A 19,428-nucleotide genomic window follows, 5' to 3' on the forward strand; every position below is an offset into this window, starting at 1 on the left:
CTTCTATACCTTGATTGGAGTCCACCTGTGGTAAATTAGATTGATTGGACATGATTTGGAAAGGCACACACCTCTGTATAAGGCCCCTTTCACACGAGGCGGACTCCATTTCTACGGAGCCCGCCTCTGTCCGCCGGCTCAGTGGGAGATCTGTCCGTTCATCTCCGCTGAGCCGGCGGATGACAGGTCCCTCTCTGCTCACTAAGCGGGGAGGGGCTTGTCAGGCGCCGCTGTCGCCTATGGAGGGATCGGATGAAAACGGACGGCGTGTCCGTTTTCGTCAGATCTCACCCGATCCGATCCGCCAGCGATGGACCTGGACGTAGGGCCATCCGTCTGCTTTTAGTGGATCGGACGGGGTCGGATGTCAGCGGACATGTCTCCGCTGACATCCGACGCTCCATAGACTAACATGGAGCGCCCGTTCAGATCCGCTGTCAAAACTGACAGGTGGACCTGAACGGTCCGATCGTGTGAAAGGGGCCTAAAAGGCCTCACAGCTGACAGTGCACACTGTTATGGAACAAAAACCATGAGGTCAAAGAAACTGTCTGCAGAGCTTAGAGACATTATTGCAAGGCATAGCTCTGGGGAAGGTTGCAAAACCTTTCTGCTGCAAGAGCAGTGGTTCTCAACCCTGCCCTCAAGTACCCCCAACAGGCCATGTTTTGGGAATTTCTCTTAAAATAGCTGTACAAAATACCAAACATTGACTCTGATTTAAAGCACCTGTGCAAGATAAAGGAAAACCTGCAAACATTCCCTGTTGGGGGTACTTGAGGACAGGGTTGAGAACCACTGCCCAAGTGCATAGTGGCCTCCATATTTCCTAAATGGAAGTTGTTTGGCACAACCAGGGCTCTACCAAGAGCTGGTCACCAAGCCAAACTGAGCAATAAGGTAGAAGGGCCTCAGTAAGAGCCCTTTCACACTGAGGCGTCGGCGGTAAAACGCCGCTATTATTAGCGGCGTTTTACCGTCGGTATGCGGCCACTAGTGGGGCAGCTTAACCCCCTGCTAGTGGTCGAGAAAGGGTTAAATACCACCGCAAAGCACCTCTGCAGAGGCGCTTTGCCGGCGGTATAGCCGCGCCGTCCCATTGATTTCAATGGGCAGGAGCGGTATACACTCCGCTCCGAAGATGCTACTAGCAGGACCTTTTTTTACTGTCCTGCCAGCGCATCGCTCCAGTGTGAAAGCAGCGGCACTTTCGGGTCGGTTTGCAGGCGCTATTATTAGCGCAATAGCGCCTGCAAACCGCCCCAGTGTGAAAGGGCTCTAAGAGAAGTGACTATGAACCTGATGGTCACGCTGACTGACTTCCAGAGTTTCTGTGTGGAGATGGACAAGGTTCTAAACCAGTGGTTCTCAACTCCTGTCCTCTGGACCCATTAACAGACCAGATTTTAAAGGGGTTGTAAAGGAAAATTTTTTTTTTTTTAAAAAATAACACATGTTATACTTACCTTCACTGTGGAGCTCGTTCTGCACAGAGTGGCCCCGAACCTGGTCTTCTGGGGTCCCTCGGCGGCTGTTTCAGCTCCTCCCCGCAAGCATTAACCACCTTAATGCGAGCTCCCTCGCATGGTGGTGAGTGCTTGCGGGCGCGCTCCCGTGATACAGCCGGCGGCTATAGCCGCTCACTGTATCACTCGGCCCCGCCCCCCAGCACGCTGCGTCATTGGATGTGATTGACAGCAGCGCAAGCCAATGGCTGCGCTGCTTCCAATCCATCCACTGTAGCCAATCAGCGGCCAGGGTGAGCGGAGGAATAGCTGTCGGGAACGCAAAGCTGACTTTCGAAGCGTCAGGTAAGTAAAACGGGGGGGCTGGGGGCGGCGGTATTGTCAGAAGTTTTTTCACCTTAATGCATAGAATGTCTGAATAGGGGTCTGAATACTTTATGAATCCACTGTATGCACCTTCAACTGTATAATTCAAAAGGGCAAAAGTCCATAGGCATGAAGTGTCCAATCCAAATTTGGTATATAGAAAACACTCAAATATTGCTGTGTGGATGCATCAGCCAATTAACATCACCAACCACCATACTTTTCAGATGAATGGTTGTCCTTGGACACATTGGCTATAGAGTGTCTCCCATGTAAATATACAGCAATAATATATGGTGAAATAGCACTATTGTAGTAGAATAGTTCTTCAAGATGCCAAATTCCAGTCACTGAAATCTAAGGGACCACTCCTAATATGTATGGGCACTTTGGTCTAAGGGTGTACTATTGATTTATATGGCATTGTGATCTAATTGGACACTCCTGATCTTATACGGTAGTATGTGATCTTAGAGGATAATTATAATCTATATGGGCCCTCTAAAGGTGGATTTTTATTTGGGGGAAGATTCTAAACCGCATGCAGTAATGTTTATAGTAGTGTATACTGTAATGTTTGTGGTAGAGCACCATACTGTAAATTTTTTTGTGGAGCAAACTGCCCATCAATAAAAAGGGACATACCAACTACCAGTATAAGGGGGTAGGGGGGCACAATGCACAACCACTGTGCTACAACCGCAAATGCACACATTTGGAAGGAGGTTGTGATATGACCCCCTTCACTTAAATTGGTTGCGTTCAACAGCGGTACCACCCACCAAATGCAATATGCCATTAAATATTAGCGGTGGATGCAAAGCAAACATCACAGCCGAAGCAGGTGTACAGTATTGAGGGGCAGTAAAACCATGGCTCAACTGCTTGGCACAGTGGTGTAGTGGATAGCACTCTCGCTTAGCAGTAAAAAGGGTCACTGGTTTGAATCCCAACCACAACACTACCTGCCTGGAGTTTGCATGTTCTCCCTGTGCCTGCGTGGGTTTCCTCCAGGTACTCCGGTTTCCTCCCACACTCCAAAGACATGCTGGTAGATTAATTAGATCCTGTCTAAATTGTCCCTAGTATGTATGAATGGGAGTTAGGGACCTTAGATTGTAAGCTCCTTGAGGGTAGGGACTGATGTCAGTGTATAATTGACAGTGCTATTATAAGTAACTGAAATAATAATAATCCTTTTACTGCCCTCCAGCCACCTGTGTCTGCAAGCCCCTAGAAGCCCACTGTCCACCAATGTAAAGGGGCACATTAGGTATGGATTACCAACATGAGTGGTTATGCTGAGCACCAATGTAAGAGGAAGCACTGGGCAGCTAATGTTGTACATAGTCCTAATGCCAAAATTCAATATGCTACCTCAGTCCTGCAACGGATCAAAAAACTCACGGATCGGATCGATCCTCGGATCAGAGTCACGGATCGGATCATTTTCGGATCAGCAAAAAAAACGAAAAAAAAAGACAAATCTTGTTACACCCACCGGAGTTTTAGATTTAAAAGCTATTTTCCACACAAAACGGAGTTTATATGCATAAATACAGTATTTGTAGATCGGACGGACTGTTTAGATGTTAGATTTTAAAAGCAACAGCAAACCTGCTGACCTTACATGGTTGCTAATGTGACAGAACACCTCTGATTTTCACATTTAACATTAAATGTGAAAATCAGAGGTGTTCTGTCACATTAGCAAATACTGTATTTATGCATATAAGCTCCGTTTTGTGTGGAAAATAGCTTTAAAATCTAAAACTCTGGTGGGTGTAAGATGTCCGCTTGCCCCCTTCTAACTCTATCATTACAGTACTGTGCAAAGGAGTGTGGGGTGTAGCAAGATGGCGACGACGAAACGTCACTTCCTGACGATACAGCGGCTGCCGCCGGGTGTACCAAGATGGCCGCCGCTCCGGAGCTAGGCCGAAGCCGCGGCCTTTCCTATGGCCGAGGCAGGCGAGCTCTCCGCGGATCGGCACATCCGCGGAACGCTCGCCTGCCTCGAACGGATCATGGATCAGTGACGATCCGTTGCACCCCTAGTCCTGACCTTCATCATTGCATATGCTATGTTATGTGACTTAATGAAGAGGGCACACAGCATAGTCCTCGCTGCTCTACTCCTAATGCTCTGTTGTATGTTAAGTAGTCCTGAATACTGCACCATATATATTTTGTACATTATCATGTTCTGACATGTACATTATTTACACTGTTGTATATTGCATAGTATTGATCACTCCATATTCTATTTTGTTTGTTATAGTCCAAACAGCCATGCTGTTTATTCAAACATAGACGGAGAAACACATTTGGCAGAACTAACTCTGTGACGTCATCACGCTGAGGTTCACTGGATGACATTGCGGCCAATCTGCAACAGTGTTTGTGAAATGGCTGTTTCCGAATCTGTGTAAGTGCAATATCTTATGGAATAAATTGAGTATTTTTGTTGCGCTATGAGACTTCTCCCTTTTTAAATTTGATGCATCTGTGTGTTGGAGCTTGTTGCTGGAGTGCTTGCTAATATTTTTCATTAAATTCGGTGGACTTTGCTGCTAATTCTGTTCATTGGGGTCATTGAGCTGTGTGGAGATTCAAGGAAACGTTGGCTCCTCCAAGCCAAACAGAGTTATTACAATTATGCAGCGTACACGCGGCTGGACTTCCCGACAGAAAAAGACTTTTTCTGTCTGCATTTCCGACGGACTCAGATATAGGACATGTTCTAAATCTTTCCGTCGGAAATGCCGACGGAGTTTAGCCCATTGGCAAGTCCGGCCGTGTGTACCGCGGCATTAATCTCTATAATTTGAGATAAGGTCTGGTAAGAGGCCCCATTATCTTACTAGCACTCTGTGCGCTAGAGCACTTTGTATACTGGAACACAGAGCACTTTGTTTTGCACGTGGATGCACTCCATCTCCATAAGACTTTTGATTTATAAGTATGAGTGGTTTATGAATGATTTGTTTTATACCAATACATTTTCATTTTTGACACGTTGGTAATGAATTGCATTTTTCACTGATTTCACGTTTTTAATTATTTTGCTTGATTTGCGCACTTTTGGGTTATTTTTTTTTTTTTTTTAAATAATGTCTTTTTTTATATGCATGAAAGTTCAGTTTGATTTTTTTTTTTTTTTTTATCACTTAGGGACAGGGTGGATATAAATCAATGATTTTTCAAAAAAAATCTATAAAATCTGATTTTTTTTATTTAAATGTTTTTTTTTTTATATCAAATTTATTTAAATAAAATTCTTTTGAAATAAAATCGATCTAAAAAATGTTTTCTATTTAAGATACATGAATAATTTTGTTTAATCAGCATGAAATGGAACTTAGTTATGTAGCATACGGCTGCATATTCTGCAATATTTAACCACTTTACAACCGGCCCTTAGCCGAATGACGGCTTGCAGGGCGGTTGCTTAACTCTGGGATCACGTCATATGACGTCTTCCCAGAGTTCCCCTCTTGCGCGCCCCCTGGGGCGCGCACCTGAACATATCCGTGACCGCCGGGTCTAGAGGACCCGGCGCATCACGGATCCCGGTAAATGGCCGCTGATCGCGGCCGTTTACCATGTGATCGCTCCGTCAAATGAGATGACGCCGGTTTGTTTACATGTGATCGCTTCGTCATTTGACGGAGCGATCACATGGTAAACGGCCGCGATCAGCGGCCATTTACCGGGATCCGTGATGCGCCGGGTCCTCTAGACCCGGCGGTCACGGATATGTTCCTCTCCTCCCCTCCTGTGTACCGATTGGTACACTGTGAGCGGAGAGGGGGATGGATGGCTGCAGCGCTGTGGGCTGGTTGTGTAGTGCCCAAAGCGCTGCACAGTGACATCCAACCATCCATCCATCCATGCTCAGCCATCCCTAACGCTCTGCAATGCCCTGCAATACTCTGCAATGCCCCAGAATAATGTGCAATACTCTGCAATACCCCGCAGTACTCTGCAATACCCCGCAGTACTCTGCAATACCCCGCAATACTCTGCAATACCCCGCAATACTCTGCAATACCCCGCAATACTCGGCAATACCCCCGCAATACTCGGCAATACCCCGCAGTACTCTGCAATACCCCACAACACTGTGCAATACGCTGCAATACTCTGCAATACCCCACACCACTGTGCAATACTCTGCAATACCCAGCCATACCCAGTCATACTCTGTGATACCCAGCCATACTCGGCAATACCCCACAATACTCTGCAATACTTGGTGAAACCCAGCCATACTCTGCCATACCCTGCCATGCTTGGCCATGCTCAGCCATACTCGGCCCCTGTATGTGGCCAGGCTGTGGAAGTCTCACACATGTGGTATCGCCGTACTCAGGAGGAGGAGGAGAATCTATTTTGGAGTGTCATTTTTGGTATGTACATGCTATGTGTTAGAAATATTGTATAAATGGACAACTTTGTGTAAAAAAAAAAAAAAATTCATTTTCTTTACACATTTTCCAAAAACTTGTAGAAAAAAATGACAAGTTCAAAAGACTCATTATGCCTCATAGATTATACGTTGGGTTGTTTTCTATCCAAAATAGGGTCATTTTGGGGGCGTTTCCATTGTCCTGGTGCTCCAGGACCTTCAAAAGTGTAAGAGGTAGTCAAGAAATTTGATGTGTAGTTTATGCTCCTAGAACGCCTGATGGGGCTTCCTGCATGTTGGTCCTCTGTATGTGGCCACGCTGTGTAAAAGTCTCACATGTGGTATTGCCATATTCAGAAGGAGTAGTAGAATGTATTTTGGGGTGTAACTTGTGGTATGCATATGCTGTGTGCGAGAAATAACCTGATAATATGACACTTTTGTGAATAAAAAAAAATCCTGCTTTTTCAAAGAATTGTGGGGAAAAAATTACAACTTCAAAAAACTCACCATGCCTCTTACTAAATACCTTGGAATGTCAACCTTCCAAAAAGGGGTCATGGGAGGGGGGGGGGTATTTGTATTGTCCTGGCTTGTTAGGGTCTCAAGAAAGGAGATAGGCCGTCAGTACTTCAGGTGTGATCAATTTTCAGTGATTGGCACCACAGCTTGTAGACTCTATAACTTTCACACAGACCAAATAATATACACCGATTTGGGTTATTTTTTACCAAAGATATGTAGCAGTATAAAATTTGGCCAAAATGTATGAAGAAAAATTCTTAATTTGCAAAATTTTATAACAGAAGCAAAGAAAAATTTATTTTTTACGGAATTTTTGGTCTTTTTTCGTTTATAGCACAAAAAATAAAAAACCCAGTGGTGATTAAATGCCACCAAAAGAAAGCTCTATTTGTGTGAAGAAAGGACAACCATTTCATATGGGTACAGTGTTGCATGACTGAGTAATTGTCATTCAAAGTGTAAGAGCTCTGAAAGCATAAAATTGGTCTGGTTAGGAAGGGGGTTAAAGTGTCCAGTTGTCAAGTGGTTAACTTGGTTTCTTGCCCTGACACCTTGCTAGGGGTTATCGATGCTGGCTCTGACACATGCTGGGCGTTATTACTAGCCCCTCTCACTTGCTGGGGACTCTCATTGCTGGTCCCAGTAAAGCATGTTTTACTTCCACAATCTCTTTAGTATACCTGAAGGCCCTGTTCAATCTATACAAAGTGGAATTGACTATACCAACGGGGTAAACATGGCACACTATGAGATATAGACTGGGAAGAAACACACTTTTTGGAGCACACCCACATGCAAAAAGTGGGTGGCATCTTGTGCGCATTGCATCAGTTCACCCTCTCATGCTTCTGTGAGTGCAGGTGCATAGCACCCTCAAACGATTTGGTCTGGAGCAACTGTACCTTCTAAAGTGCATTTGGTAGTGCCAGGCCTTCATGGTATGTTGGAAAAACACTTCACTTTCTTCTGGGTTATGTTGCACAAGCCAGAAAATCTCTTGTAAAATGAAACTTTTGGATTCTAGTAATTATAATAAATTTGTAATATTTGTTTTTTAGATTAAAAAAGTTGAACATGTCTGAGGAAAATTCTGTAATAGAATTTCTCCGAGATCGTGGACTTCCGGAAGAAACTTTGCAAGTCCTTCAAAACGAAAAGGTTATTTTTGTATTTTATTTTTTAGCTGAACAATAAAAATATTAAAGGGGAAGTCCACCTTAATACTAAAATCTCTACATCTACAGTCTACCACGATCTAAGACTAACCTATCTAGCCCTGTAAAGAGGAAATCACTATACATAAATCTTTTCTGAAGATGATCCAGTCCCACGCTTAGCTGTCAACGGCGGCTTTTCTGCGTAGGCGGGTGCAGATGAGGCAGCCCCATAGTCTATGAGTGACGTCACTCCCCATTCATTTTACAGCAGTTGTCGACTGTGTCCTCTGCAGAGTTTCCGCCTCTGGAGAATGGACCGCATCAGCTTCAAAAAGGTCTGTATAGCAGTTTCTTCCTTATAGGGTTAGATAGGTTAGTCTTAGATCGTCGTTGTCTGTAGATGTAAAGATTTTAGTGTTAGGCTTGACTTCACCCTTAATGTGTGTTGTTTATTTTGAGCTATTGCTAAATGTTGGACGGAAGTTTGCCATAATCTTTGCAGCTATTACCATTTCTAAGGGTCACAAATTATCTTTGTAAGTTAGCTCCAGGTTTTTTTATTTTGGACGAGTATGCCAGATGTATGTGTTTCATTGTAGCACAGAATTTTAGAAACCTTGGTAAAACTAGCTGGCAGTAATTGTCATTTAAAAGTGGAAGAGTGTTTGCTAGTTATGTAAAGAAAAAACAAGCTTGTGTAATATTTTTCACCATAGATAATTTGTCTGTTGCAGGGAGGTTTGATAAATGATTGTCAAATTATACTTGCTAGTTTTATATGTAGGTGGATATAACTTTATATATTGACTTTTTTATTTTATTTGCTAAATATATTCTTTCATTTTAGATTGACAGAGATATTATACTTCTCATGGAAGACCATTCGCTTTCAAAGTATATTCCATCATATGGAGACAGAATAGCTCTGTTCAACTTCTGTAGGCGATCAGAGCCACTGTCAAAGCGCAAAATGGGCCTTTTTGAAAAATTACGTAACAAAATGAAACTTAGAAAAACCCAACCTGAAAAAAGTCTTCTAAGTAAAGACCATGATGAAGCAGAGATTGAGCCTAAAAAAAAATTGTCTGTAACTCGGATGATTGAAGTAGGTTGGATTAATGAAGTGAAAGGGACACTTAAACAAGTCAGAACTAAACAAGGTGGCGGAACCAGAAAGGTTAAAATGTCTAAGGAGGCTGGAAAGACTGAAATACTACATGAAGCAAAAAAACTTTTTTTTCCTAATGGAAATTCACCAAGAGGAAAAGAATCCCTTTTTACATTTGATGTCTGTGACTTCCAGCAAAATCCTCTTTCTGATGACATTACAATAGGCAAAATGTATGAGCTTGTAAAACTTTCTGTTCTGCGTTTTTACCTGAAAACTGTTATTAAAGCTGATACTGAAGGAGGAGACTCTACCTACTTTCCTTCATTACCCACATCAGTTTGTGTTGGGGCGACTCAAAGTGAGCATTATTCCACAAATAACACACCAGTTTTGATTGAAAATATACTGATGGAAGAAGGTGATATAGCTGTGCAAGCTTCTGCCCTTGGAGAGCTAACCAACAGTGATAATGAAATTAATTTTGGTCCACTAGACACCTCTGATGAAATATTAGAAAGCACTCTTCTATGGTTATCTCCGAGTCCTGCTGAAAATGAAGAGGAATACACGTTAACTATTCACCATGCTAACTGTCTGACCGATATGATCACTGCTTTTAGTAATCCCGAAATTTTAAGGCAAAACATTCATGTAAGACGTCTGTTTCCAGACGGCTCAGAAGAACCTGCATGTGGGTCAGGTGTCATGAGAGATACATTGTGTCATTTTTGGGAGGAATTTTATGAGCGGTGTACTTTAGGAAACAGTTGTAAAGTACCATTCATAAGGCACGACTTTACATATGAAACATGGAAAGCAATTGCCAGAATCATCCTGAAAGGTTACAAAGATTGTGGGTACCTTCCTATAAAACTTGCGCTTCCGTTCATGCATGAAGTCTTATTTGGAAGTATTTATGCTGACATAATTGAATATTTCTTTGAGTATGTCAGCTATTCCGAAAAAGAAACCCTCGCCACGGCTCTGGACACGTTTTCAGCAGTTGATGAAGCAGAACTTATGGATGTTCTTGATGATTATGGATGTCGACGTAAAGTAACATCGACCAGTTACAGAGCTACACTGTTTGAGATAGCACACAAAGAATTAATACAAAAACCAATGTTTGTCATTGATGCCTGGAAAGAGATATTACAGGAAATGCAGTTTATTACAGTCGACCTATTATCACAACAATACACAGAACTCCAGCCAACATGTCAAAAAGTTCTGAAGCAGTTAGAATTCCCTATTGCCATGTCGCCAAAGGAAAATGAGGTATCAAAATATCTTAAAAAATACATTAGAGAACTCACTAAAAGCAATTTGTGTAAGTTTCTGAGGTACTGCACTGGCAGTGATTTAAATATGCCTGGGATCATCTACGTGCAATTTGAAGAAATGCCTAGTTTTTCCAGAAGGCCTATTGCCCGTACATGTGGTAGGGTCCTGCATCTTTCTGAAAACTATGAAAATTACCCTGATTTTCGATCAGAATTTAATGGCATACTGGATTGCAATATTTGGGTAATGGAAATTGTCTGAATGCTTTCCATTATGTCTTTCATTTTTTTTGGTCGTATACATCTAATTTCTGCCTTTTTTTTTTTTTTCGTGATTTTTTTTTTTTTTGGGAGGACTACTTTATTTTAATTGCCTAGCTACTTCGGTCCAGTTTGGCACAATGTAAATATGTATATCTGAGGGACTGCAGGGGAAGAAGACATTCACTGTAGTAGTTGGTGCTACTACAATGCTTGCCACTTCTGAATCCTGTGCCAAATGGCTTTTCAGTTGAATAGTGAACTCAGGGGGGTGCTTGCTAGGAAACAAGCTGCCGTTCACAGAGCACCTTGCTTTTTTTTATAACATGGCATTCTCTGATTGGATTAAGTGCATATTGTGATGTCCAAGACCCAATTCTTCATCTACTCCAATCAGAGAATGCTATGAATTGATAAAAATACTAGCCATTTTATAAATGGCAGCAGTGCCAGTGAGCAACCCCTTGTGTTTACCATGTAGAAGGTAAGCTGCTTGGTACAGGTCTCAAAAGATAAAAAGCAGTGCTTGCTTCCACAGCAGTCCCTCAGATATGAAATATGCATACTTATGTTGGTTCAAGTTGGACCAATGTAATAATGAAAATAAAATCATACCTTGTAGGTGTGTCTGAGCAGTTATGGACCTTTATTTAAGATGAGTGCCAACTCCACTGTTTCAGTTTTCACACTTGAGCTTATTCCTGCAGAAAAATATCCAAATGGCAGTATTCTGCCACCGGATCCAGAATGCACAATTGCTTCAAGATGACTTATTAGTTGGTGGACAGTGAGGACAGGCATGTAATTGCATTGATATGTGCTCAGACAATTCCTGCTTCCTCCTAAACCTCAAGAACCATGGCTGTTTTCCTCGTCCCCTGATTCTGAGTCCAGTGGATTTGATGTGAACAACTTCCACCTGGAATTGCCAATTGGGCAGTTTGAGTAGAACCTGACCCAGCCTTTGTCTTGTGTAAAATAGGTGAGGTGCTTAAGTGCACCAATTATAGAATTACAAAGGCAGATGTTGAGGCCCTGATTCATCAAGTGCATGATTCTTAACAAAAAGGCTCTAATGTAAATCTACAGTGACTTTTTCCAAGTTACTGAAAGACTAGATATGGGAGAGTCTACAACTTCAACGATGAAGTCCAGGATTGTCCCACTAGAACAATTTCAGAGTTCACAAACCGTATATTTGTGCACTCTCCTGCTGCACACTAAGGACTTAGAGGACATAAGTCACTGGAAAAAAATACAACTATGTTCACTTGCTGGAGGCAACTGAAGCTGAACATTTCCAAAACACTACAAAATTCATACTATTTTAACTACTGGACAACACTACAGACACCTTTTAATGATTGACTTGCTCCACAGAAGTCTGTACTCACGGTCACCTGACCCTGCCAGAACATGTGATGTTCTTGGTTGTATCCATTATTAATCTCAGAAAAATGAGATCTTATGTCAGGCATGGATTAAGGGTCTGGGAGAGTTTGATGGTGCACAAACAAATCTTGAGGATACTGATCCTTTAAATCTGACTGACTGAAACCTCTGTTAAATGTTCTAGTTCACCCGAAGCTCTCTGAACCCTGCAATCTTTTAGTTCCCACCTTCTCTTGTTCTGCATACATGTGAACTTTATCCTCTTTAGACTACCATTCCCATCTCACTCCTGAGAGAGATGTAAACCCACCTTTGCCCCTTGTTAACACCTGTAACCCACTCAGAAAAACATGGATGTCCTACATGGAGCTTGTATCGTCTATCCCCCTTTGACATTTTCAGCTTGCCTATACAGACTATAGTGTATAGGGGGAGGCAATCTTTTATTGGAACCCCCAGGATCTGTCAGGTTACCACTTTTACAACCTATTGGTGTTCTTCAAAGATTTTGGTGATGTTGCTATCATTCCTCTTTGGACTAGATTGTGGCTAACATGGTATGTCTTTTACAGTGCTTGCAGATGTATTTTTGTAATACTCTTAACATCTGATAGAAACCTTTGATGATCAATGCTTTAATCACATTAAACAATACACATTGGATTTCCAGGGGTTAAGGAGGGTACTTATGTTCATGCTTTGTGTTATGTGGCTATTTTCCGCCATACATTCAATGTTGGGCTCATAGATGTGAATGTGATCTTTTTGGGGAGATGTACTGATGTTTGTGTCTGGCCTGCTCTGATTTCATGCACACGAGTACTTTGCAGTGGGCCTGGCCTTTTGCCTTGACTGTTTTGGGTAGCATTATGCTGGAAATATGGAGAGTTGTAATTTTTGTTTTGTCCTCTGCAATGTCCTTTTATATGCTTATTTTCTAGCATCAGCAGGCAAAGGTGAAGACTTATGTGTGGTGAATGAGTTTAGGGAGATGTCTTTGCATTTGCAAGGTGTGTTTTGGGCTTTTGGACTGATATTCCTAAGACCGTGGTGCTTCAACAAGCAGGTTCCATCTTTATACCTCAGGGGACCCTTTAATTGCCCACGGCTTCTACCTTTGTTCTTTTCATTGTCAGTTATAAATGTTGTCAGTTGATTTGTTGTTCCTAAGTGTGCTTTAGACACTAGTGACCCTTAGACCCCATACACACCATTAGATTTTCTTGAGGTCAAACATTAAGAGTTTCAATTTGTATGCAGTCAGGCAGGCCCTTGCACTACGGGGTCTTAAGTTGACCATAGTTGATTAGAACCATCTGTTAGCGAGCTGATTGTACCCAAGTTGATCCAGCAATCATCTTGTGTACAACCAGCATGTTTACATCCAGTTATTGCCAGCGGCTATAGCCACTAGCAATAATTACTGTGTATTACCAGCACTGACTGTGTTGGAGGAAGTGAGCGTTTTAATTTACTGCAACCCATGGTTTCAGGAAAGAAAATTGCATAATCTTTGGCTTGCCTTAGTTTAAATGTTTCATTAAAGTTGTATTCTGATAAGATGTCTTGTTCTGTTTTGTTCAGATATTGCTTAAGGTCATTTGTACCTATGATCCTGTATGGAATACTGGGAGGGGGGGAATGGAGAAGGCTAGTTCTTGCTGAGCTCCAAAGCACCCTCACCATAGGTCGTCACCCACAGGGTAGTCCTTTTAAATTTAGTGAAGTGGGAGTAGATTCCCACTTATACCCTGCCCACGTTCCACAGCATTATCCTCTGTTTGAACCCCACCTTTCCTAGATCCCCACTTAACTTTTAGATCATTGCTGTCACTGTTCTGTCCCCCCGCCCCCCAAATCTTACTTTCCCTAACCTTTCACCTTTTCTTCTTTTTAACACATTTCCACCAGGCTTCAGCTCACGTTATTTGCCACTTTAAGTTGGAATTTAAAATCAATTATGCATCATTTTGGTAAAATCTTCTCAATCTGTGTGAAAACAGACTACACTTGAAAAGATGGGGGGGTTGAGAGTTAGAGAAAGGTGTTAGCAAGTTATTTAATAGATCCAAAAGGTTATCTGCAAGGTTCTGTGAGGTAAGCATTTTATCACTGTAACTTGTAGTCACTTTAGAGATATCGGAATGCTATTGCTGAGCGCAAATTGCTTCATCCAGAGCAATACCACACTTGTTACCATGCTACCTGTATTTATAGGTACCATCTTTCTCTGACTGTGCTCCTGTATCTCTTTAGTTGGACCTTACCAACCAACCCATGAGATCATGGAACTGGTGACTTAATTTTTCACTTGTTCAGGATCCTGTAAGTTGAGGATCAAGAGGATTTTCATTAAATGTGGCCCTCTACTTAAAAAAAAAAAAAAAAGAAAAAAAAAGGACATTCCAAATAGAAAAACACTTGGGGGATATCCATAACTTAGAGTCTACCCATAAGAAAACATTAGCCCTATCCATTCTTGGTAAAGTAACCATGTTGCAGAAAAGCTTTAGATCGCTTGATTTATATAGTACCAAAGCAAAACAAACAAAATGTAAAGTACTACTAGGAGCATGGTAACAACTGTGGTAAAATGACTACAAGATGGAGGGGATAAAGAGCCTACCTCACAAGATATTGAGGAAACCTTTTGAGTATAATATATGCAGTAACTTGCTAACACTTTTCTCTGACTCTCAGGCATTTCATAACATGTATGTTCTAAACAGTTTTGGACATCTGTTAGAGATATGGTTCTTCTGGTACGGTCTGATTAGGTCCTTTTGAAAGCAGGTAAGGCATATTTTAGGCATATTCATGTTCCAAATGACCCTGCCTTCTTTCTTTAGAATAATACTTATGTAAGGAAAACATATGTAAAGTCAATACTTTCCTCACAGAAAGCAACTAAGAGTTATACTCAAGATTTATAGAAACAACCTTGTCCTCTTTCCATTGCTGTGTGGTTAAAAAAAAATAAACAACCTTTAACAAATGGAAGACTTTATCTCCTATAGCAAAGATAATAAAGAACATTTTGATAGGTGTGGTTCTATTGGTGAAAATTCTGTACTGCCCAGAATACAAATTGCTTCTATAAGACAGTATTCTATATTACTAAATAAATATCCGTTATTGGGCCTTGTCCTACATGCGAGTTGGAGCCTGTCGGAGGAGATCAACCTTCAGCTGTGTGGACCATATTTTTCCCTTGCATTCCTTGTGTTTTTCTTCTCTCTCCTACCTGCCTCTACATTTAGATCCTTTTACCCCCTCCCACATCTTGTTGGGTTCCACCTTGCTTCTTCCTCCCATATGTTGTTTATTTAAAAAAACTATACTGGATTGACATGGTTCATAGAACATTTGCATTTCATGCTTTCCTGTTTGATGGACTAGCAAATACATGTTTTTATGGACTATGATTTATAACTTACTGATCTCAATGTTGTCTGAAAACTATTATTTTTGATTTTGTCTCATTTATCTTGTGAATGTTGTATAACTTTGATTATAAAAAAATTAAAAACATACCTCGAGTTGTAATCTAATGTGTAGACTTTTTTTTTTTTTTTTTATTAATTATTTTAAATTATTAAAATTCATTTGACTTAGTTGACATTTTTCATTGTAAATGGGAATCAGCTAAACTGCCCTGGGTTCATTTGAAACAGTTTGACTTTAAAATGATTTAGGTTGAGCAACTGAACTCCTTTGAAGTTGCCCAATGTTAGGGATTTATCAAAACTGAAGCAGACAGAATCTTGAGCAGTCATGCATAACAACCTATCATCTCCAGCTTGTTAATTTTTGGAAATAAAATAAAAGATGATTGGTTGCCATGCACAACTGTTTTATATTCTGATTACGCCTGTATTGATAAATTCTCCTCAATCCTAGCTGAATCTGTCAAATCCGAAATGCCCATTTTTTTAGGCAAATAGGTAAAGGGCTGTCTAAAAAATAACGTGGTGTGTTGGTAATGCCCTGGAGAACTTGTAGCAATGCAGAATTTTAAAAATACATTGGGCCATTGAGAAGTGTTTTTTTTTTTTTTTTTTTTTCAATGCGCCAACATTTACATTTTTTATGTAATTTGCCAGCAAATGACATTTCCCTCCTGGCGTCTTTATTCACTTCCCTACTGGCCTATTGCAGAATGACGTCCACAAGGTGGCTCAGTTATCCAAACTGGGCATCAGATGACATCTAGCAGGATAAGCTGCTCCTGGTCCCCCTCGGGGCATGCAGAGCAGCGATTGGTGTTGCAGTGTATCGATCTGACACACCGCATCTCCGAACTTGGTAAAGAGCATATGACATACAGTAGGCTCTTTATCATGTGATCAGCTGTGACCAATCACAGTGGTAACCAGGAAGTGCCGGTAATCAGCTTTCCTCAGTTCACACTAACAAGACGCGAGCCCAGCCAAACGGCAGCTCTCCTGACGGGGGGTCTGCGCTGATAATCACTGCATTGATTATCAGCGCAGCCCCATCAGTAATGCCTATCAGTAATTCAATACCAGCCATTTAATCTGAGCATGCAGTCAAGTTAGCCAGAAAAGAGGTTGACATGCATGCACCCTACCCACCCTGAACCATACTGGGCCACATGCCCTCAACATGGGGAGAGTATCTTGCCAGGGGGAACCCTTGGTAAAGCTCTATGTCCTCATTTTAATGAGGACAAGGGCCTTTTCCCACAGCCCTGGCTAAGTGATGTTGGGGGCTTTTGGCTTCTGGAAAACTTTAACAATAAGAGGGCACCCAGATACTAACCCCATTCACCTATGTGTATATATTATCTCTAATCATAAGGAAAAAAATGAAAAAAGTCTCACAATGTACATTAACAATGACCGAAGAGCTTAACTCCATGACATCACTTGCCAAATAACATCTCCCTGATCGTTAATATACGGGGAAGGCCGTTGCCATATTCAGGCAATGATGTAACACCTCGCATTCCCTGCCCATTTAGTTACTTGGCTGGGGATTCCTGCCCATGTAAGTGAAATGGGCTGAGTAACATCAGTGGTTGGTAAAGATTTGATGGGTGCTAGCCTCTGCTGCTTCCTTAGTAATCATTGACAGCCAGAAGCTGCCACCTTTGTTCAAACTGCCTTAAAGTGGTTGTAAAGTCAAGGTATTTTTTTTTTTTTAATGCATTCTATGCATTAAGATAAAAACCTGTGTGCAACAGCCCCCCTAAAACTTGCCTGATCTTCCAGCGATGTACACAAGCTCTTTGGCTGTCCAAGACTCTCCCTCCTGATTGGCTGAGACACAGCAGTGGTGCCATTGGCTCCCGTTGCTGTCCATAAATTCAGTTAGCCAATCATGAGAGGGGGTGGGGCAGAACTGCAACCCCATGTCTGAATGGACACAAAGAGCTTCAGCTCAGGTGCCCCCATAGTAAGCTGCTTGCTGTGGGGGCATGTCACAGTAGGGAGAGGCCAAGAGCCTGTGAGGGATCTGAGAAGAGGATCTCTGCTGCTCTGTGCAAAACCACTGCACAGAGCAGGTAAGTATAACATGTTTGATATTTTTCAAGAAAATAAAAGGAAACTTTACAATCACGTTTTAATTTGTGAAAACATCTGAACACTGAGCTCATCCCTAATTGTGAACAGGTTTCACGTTCAGATCACCGTAACTCATCCACTAATCAATTACCTCTGAGCAAATGTGTTCTTGGACACTATTTAAATAATCCTGATTTGAACTGGTAAAGTTATGAAGCACCAAATTGAAACCTGACACAGTCCTGGATTGAACGTAGCTCACAGGTCATCTCTAAAGCTGCGCATAGACTAACCATAAATTGAAATGATTCTGAAGGGACTGACTATATTTTGATTCAGGTGTCGCCTTCCCCTGTTTGACTGAGGTCGATTGTTAGGTCAAGTTCTGTTGAATCATGTGCAAGCAAAAATGCTGTTTTTATTTTTCCTTGCACGTGATTGGGTACTCTGCAAAGTGAAGCTTTACCTCATTTACTAAGCGCTTGAGCAACTGCACTTTGCAAAGTGCACAGTCCATTTGCCTTCATTAAATCAACCCTGTTGTCTGACCGAATTTCTAAATGTAGTGGTATTGTAAACCATTTAACCCTGTCCATTACCTAATATGCTTGCACAATGAAAACATACCATGAGAACAGGCCATGATTGTCTGGTGACTGCAATGAGGCCCATTAACTTGAATGGGTTGTGTCCTGCACTAGTGTATGTCAAATATTACAGGGGCTATAATTGCTGCTGTGGAGCAGATCATCAAGGATTTTGCATGTGTACTCATTCCTAGCTGCTGCGTTGTCAGCTAAAGAGGGAGCAGTTTGGGAGCCCTTATAACACAGCTCAACCATGTGGTTAAACAGCCCCCCCCACCCCCCAAGTGTGAATGAGCCCTTAGCGTTCAGATAATACTTGCTACAGTTTTTTTTTTAACCAGTTCCTGACCATGCTATTGCCAAAAGATGGCTACAGCATGGTCGGCTAGTTCTGGGAGGGCATCCATGGACATCTGCTGCACTCTGTGATCGCAGTAAAGGGCCAATCACAGTGGCCTTTTACCATGCGATTGGCTGTGTCCAAACATAGCTGATCACAATGTAAACAAAGTTATCAGTTATCAGCATTTCTTTCCTCACGTGATTTTACAGGGTCAGGCGTGAAGAGCCGTTAACCGGCAATTCTGACAGGGCACATATACCGTATTTTCCAGTGTATATGACAACCTTTTACACCAAAAAAATGGCCAAAAAGCGGGGGTTGTCTTATACGCAAGCCGCCTGCTCGATGACAGCCCTCCAGATGCTTGCTGAATGTGCGGTAATACTGTATACATTATACACCGCTGAGCTAATCCCGGCAAGAGATGTATTCTATTAATGAATACAAAGTCTGCTCGGATTGGAGTAACAACCTCTGCCAATCCGAGCAGACTACATACAGTAGTCTGCTCCGATTGGCTTTGAGAGTCAGAGGCGCGGGCTGATGATGTTACAGCCTCTGCCAATCTGAGCAGTCTTTGTATTCATTAATAGAATACATTGCTCGCCGTGATTGGCTCAGCGCAGTAGACTTTGAGACAGTATGTTACCTGTTACCAAAGCTACTGAACATACGGCATTACTGCACATCCAGCAGGCTGACAGACTGGTCGGGAGGGGGTCGTCTTATACGGCGAGTACAGCAAAAAGACAATTTTAAATGGAAGATTGGGGGGGGGCGTCTTATACGCCTACCCGCCTTATACGCCGGCAATTACGCTACGTTGATAATCAGGATACCGGTTGTAAGTGCAGCCTCAACAGTACACATCAGTGAAGGAGAAAAATTGCTTGTTTGCAAAAAATTTTAACATAAACTGAGAAAAAAATAAATAAAAATTTTACATTTTTGGTCTTCTTTTGTTTATCAAAAAAAATGGTGATTAACTACCATCAAAA

At 41.9% G+C, this 19,428-nt stretch overlaps 2 protein-coding genes across 8 annotated transcripts in view; one reads left to right on the forward strand and one right to left on the reverse strand.

Annotated features, from left to right (window-relative positions):
- The window catches only part of KIAA0825 (KIAA0825 ortholog), a 784,945-nt gene that overhangs the window by 612,054 nt on the left and 153,463 nt on the right, over nucleotides 1-19,428 (reverse strand). The window lies entirely within an intron of this gene.
- On the forward strand, nucleotides 7,757-15,518 carry LOC141136632 (uncharacterized). The gene is made up of 2 exons (XM_073624519.1): nucleotides 7,757-7,926; nucleotides 8,773-15,518. The coding sequence occupies exons 1-2, from the start codon at nucleotides 7,843-7,845 to the stop codon at nucleotides 10,579-10,581; spliced, it is 1,893 nt and encodes a 630-aa protein (XP_073480620.1). The 5' UTR covers nucleotides 7,757-7,842; the 3' UTR covers nucleotides 10,582-15,518.

The sequence above is a fragment of the Aquarana catesbeiana genome, linkage group LG01, assembly GCF_042186555.1.
Source record: "Aquarana catesbeiana isolate 2022-GZ linkage group LG01, ASM4218655v1, whole genome shotgun sequence".
Taxonomy (NCBI): Eukaryota; Metazoa; Chordata; class Amphibia; order Anura; family Ranidae; genus Aquarana; species Aquarana catesbeiana.

Bases quoted from the DNA above. Each gene is read 5' to 3' on its own strand.
- LOC141136632 (XM_073624519.1), top strand. From the start codon at position 7,843: ATGTCTGAGGAAAATTCTGTAATAGAATTTCTCCGAGATCGTGGACTT. The intron at 7,927-8,772 runs GTTATTTTTGTA...CTTTCATTTTAG, and splicing joins AAGTCCTTCAAAACGAAAAG to ATTGACAGAGATATTATACT.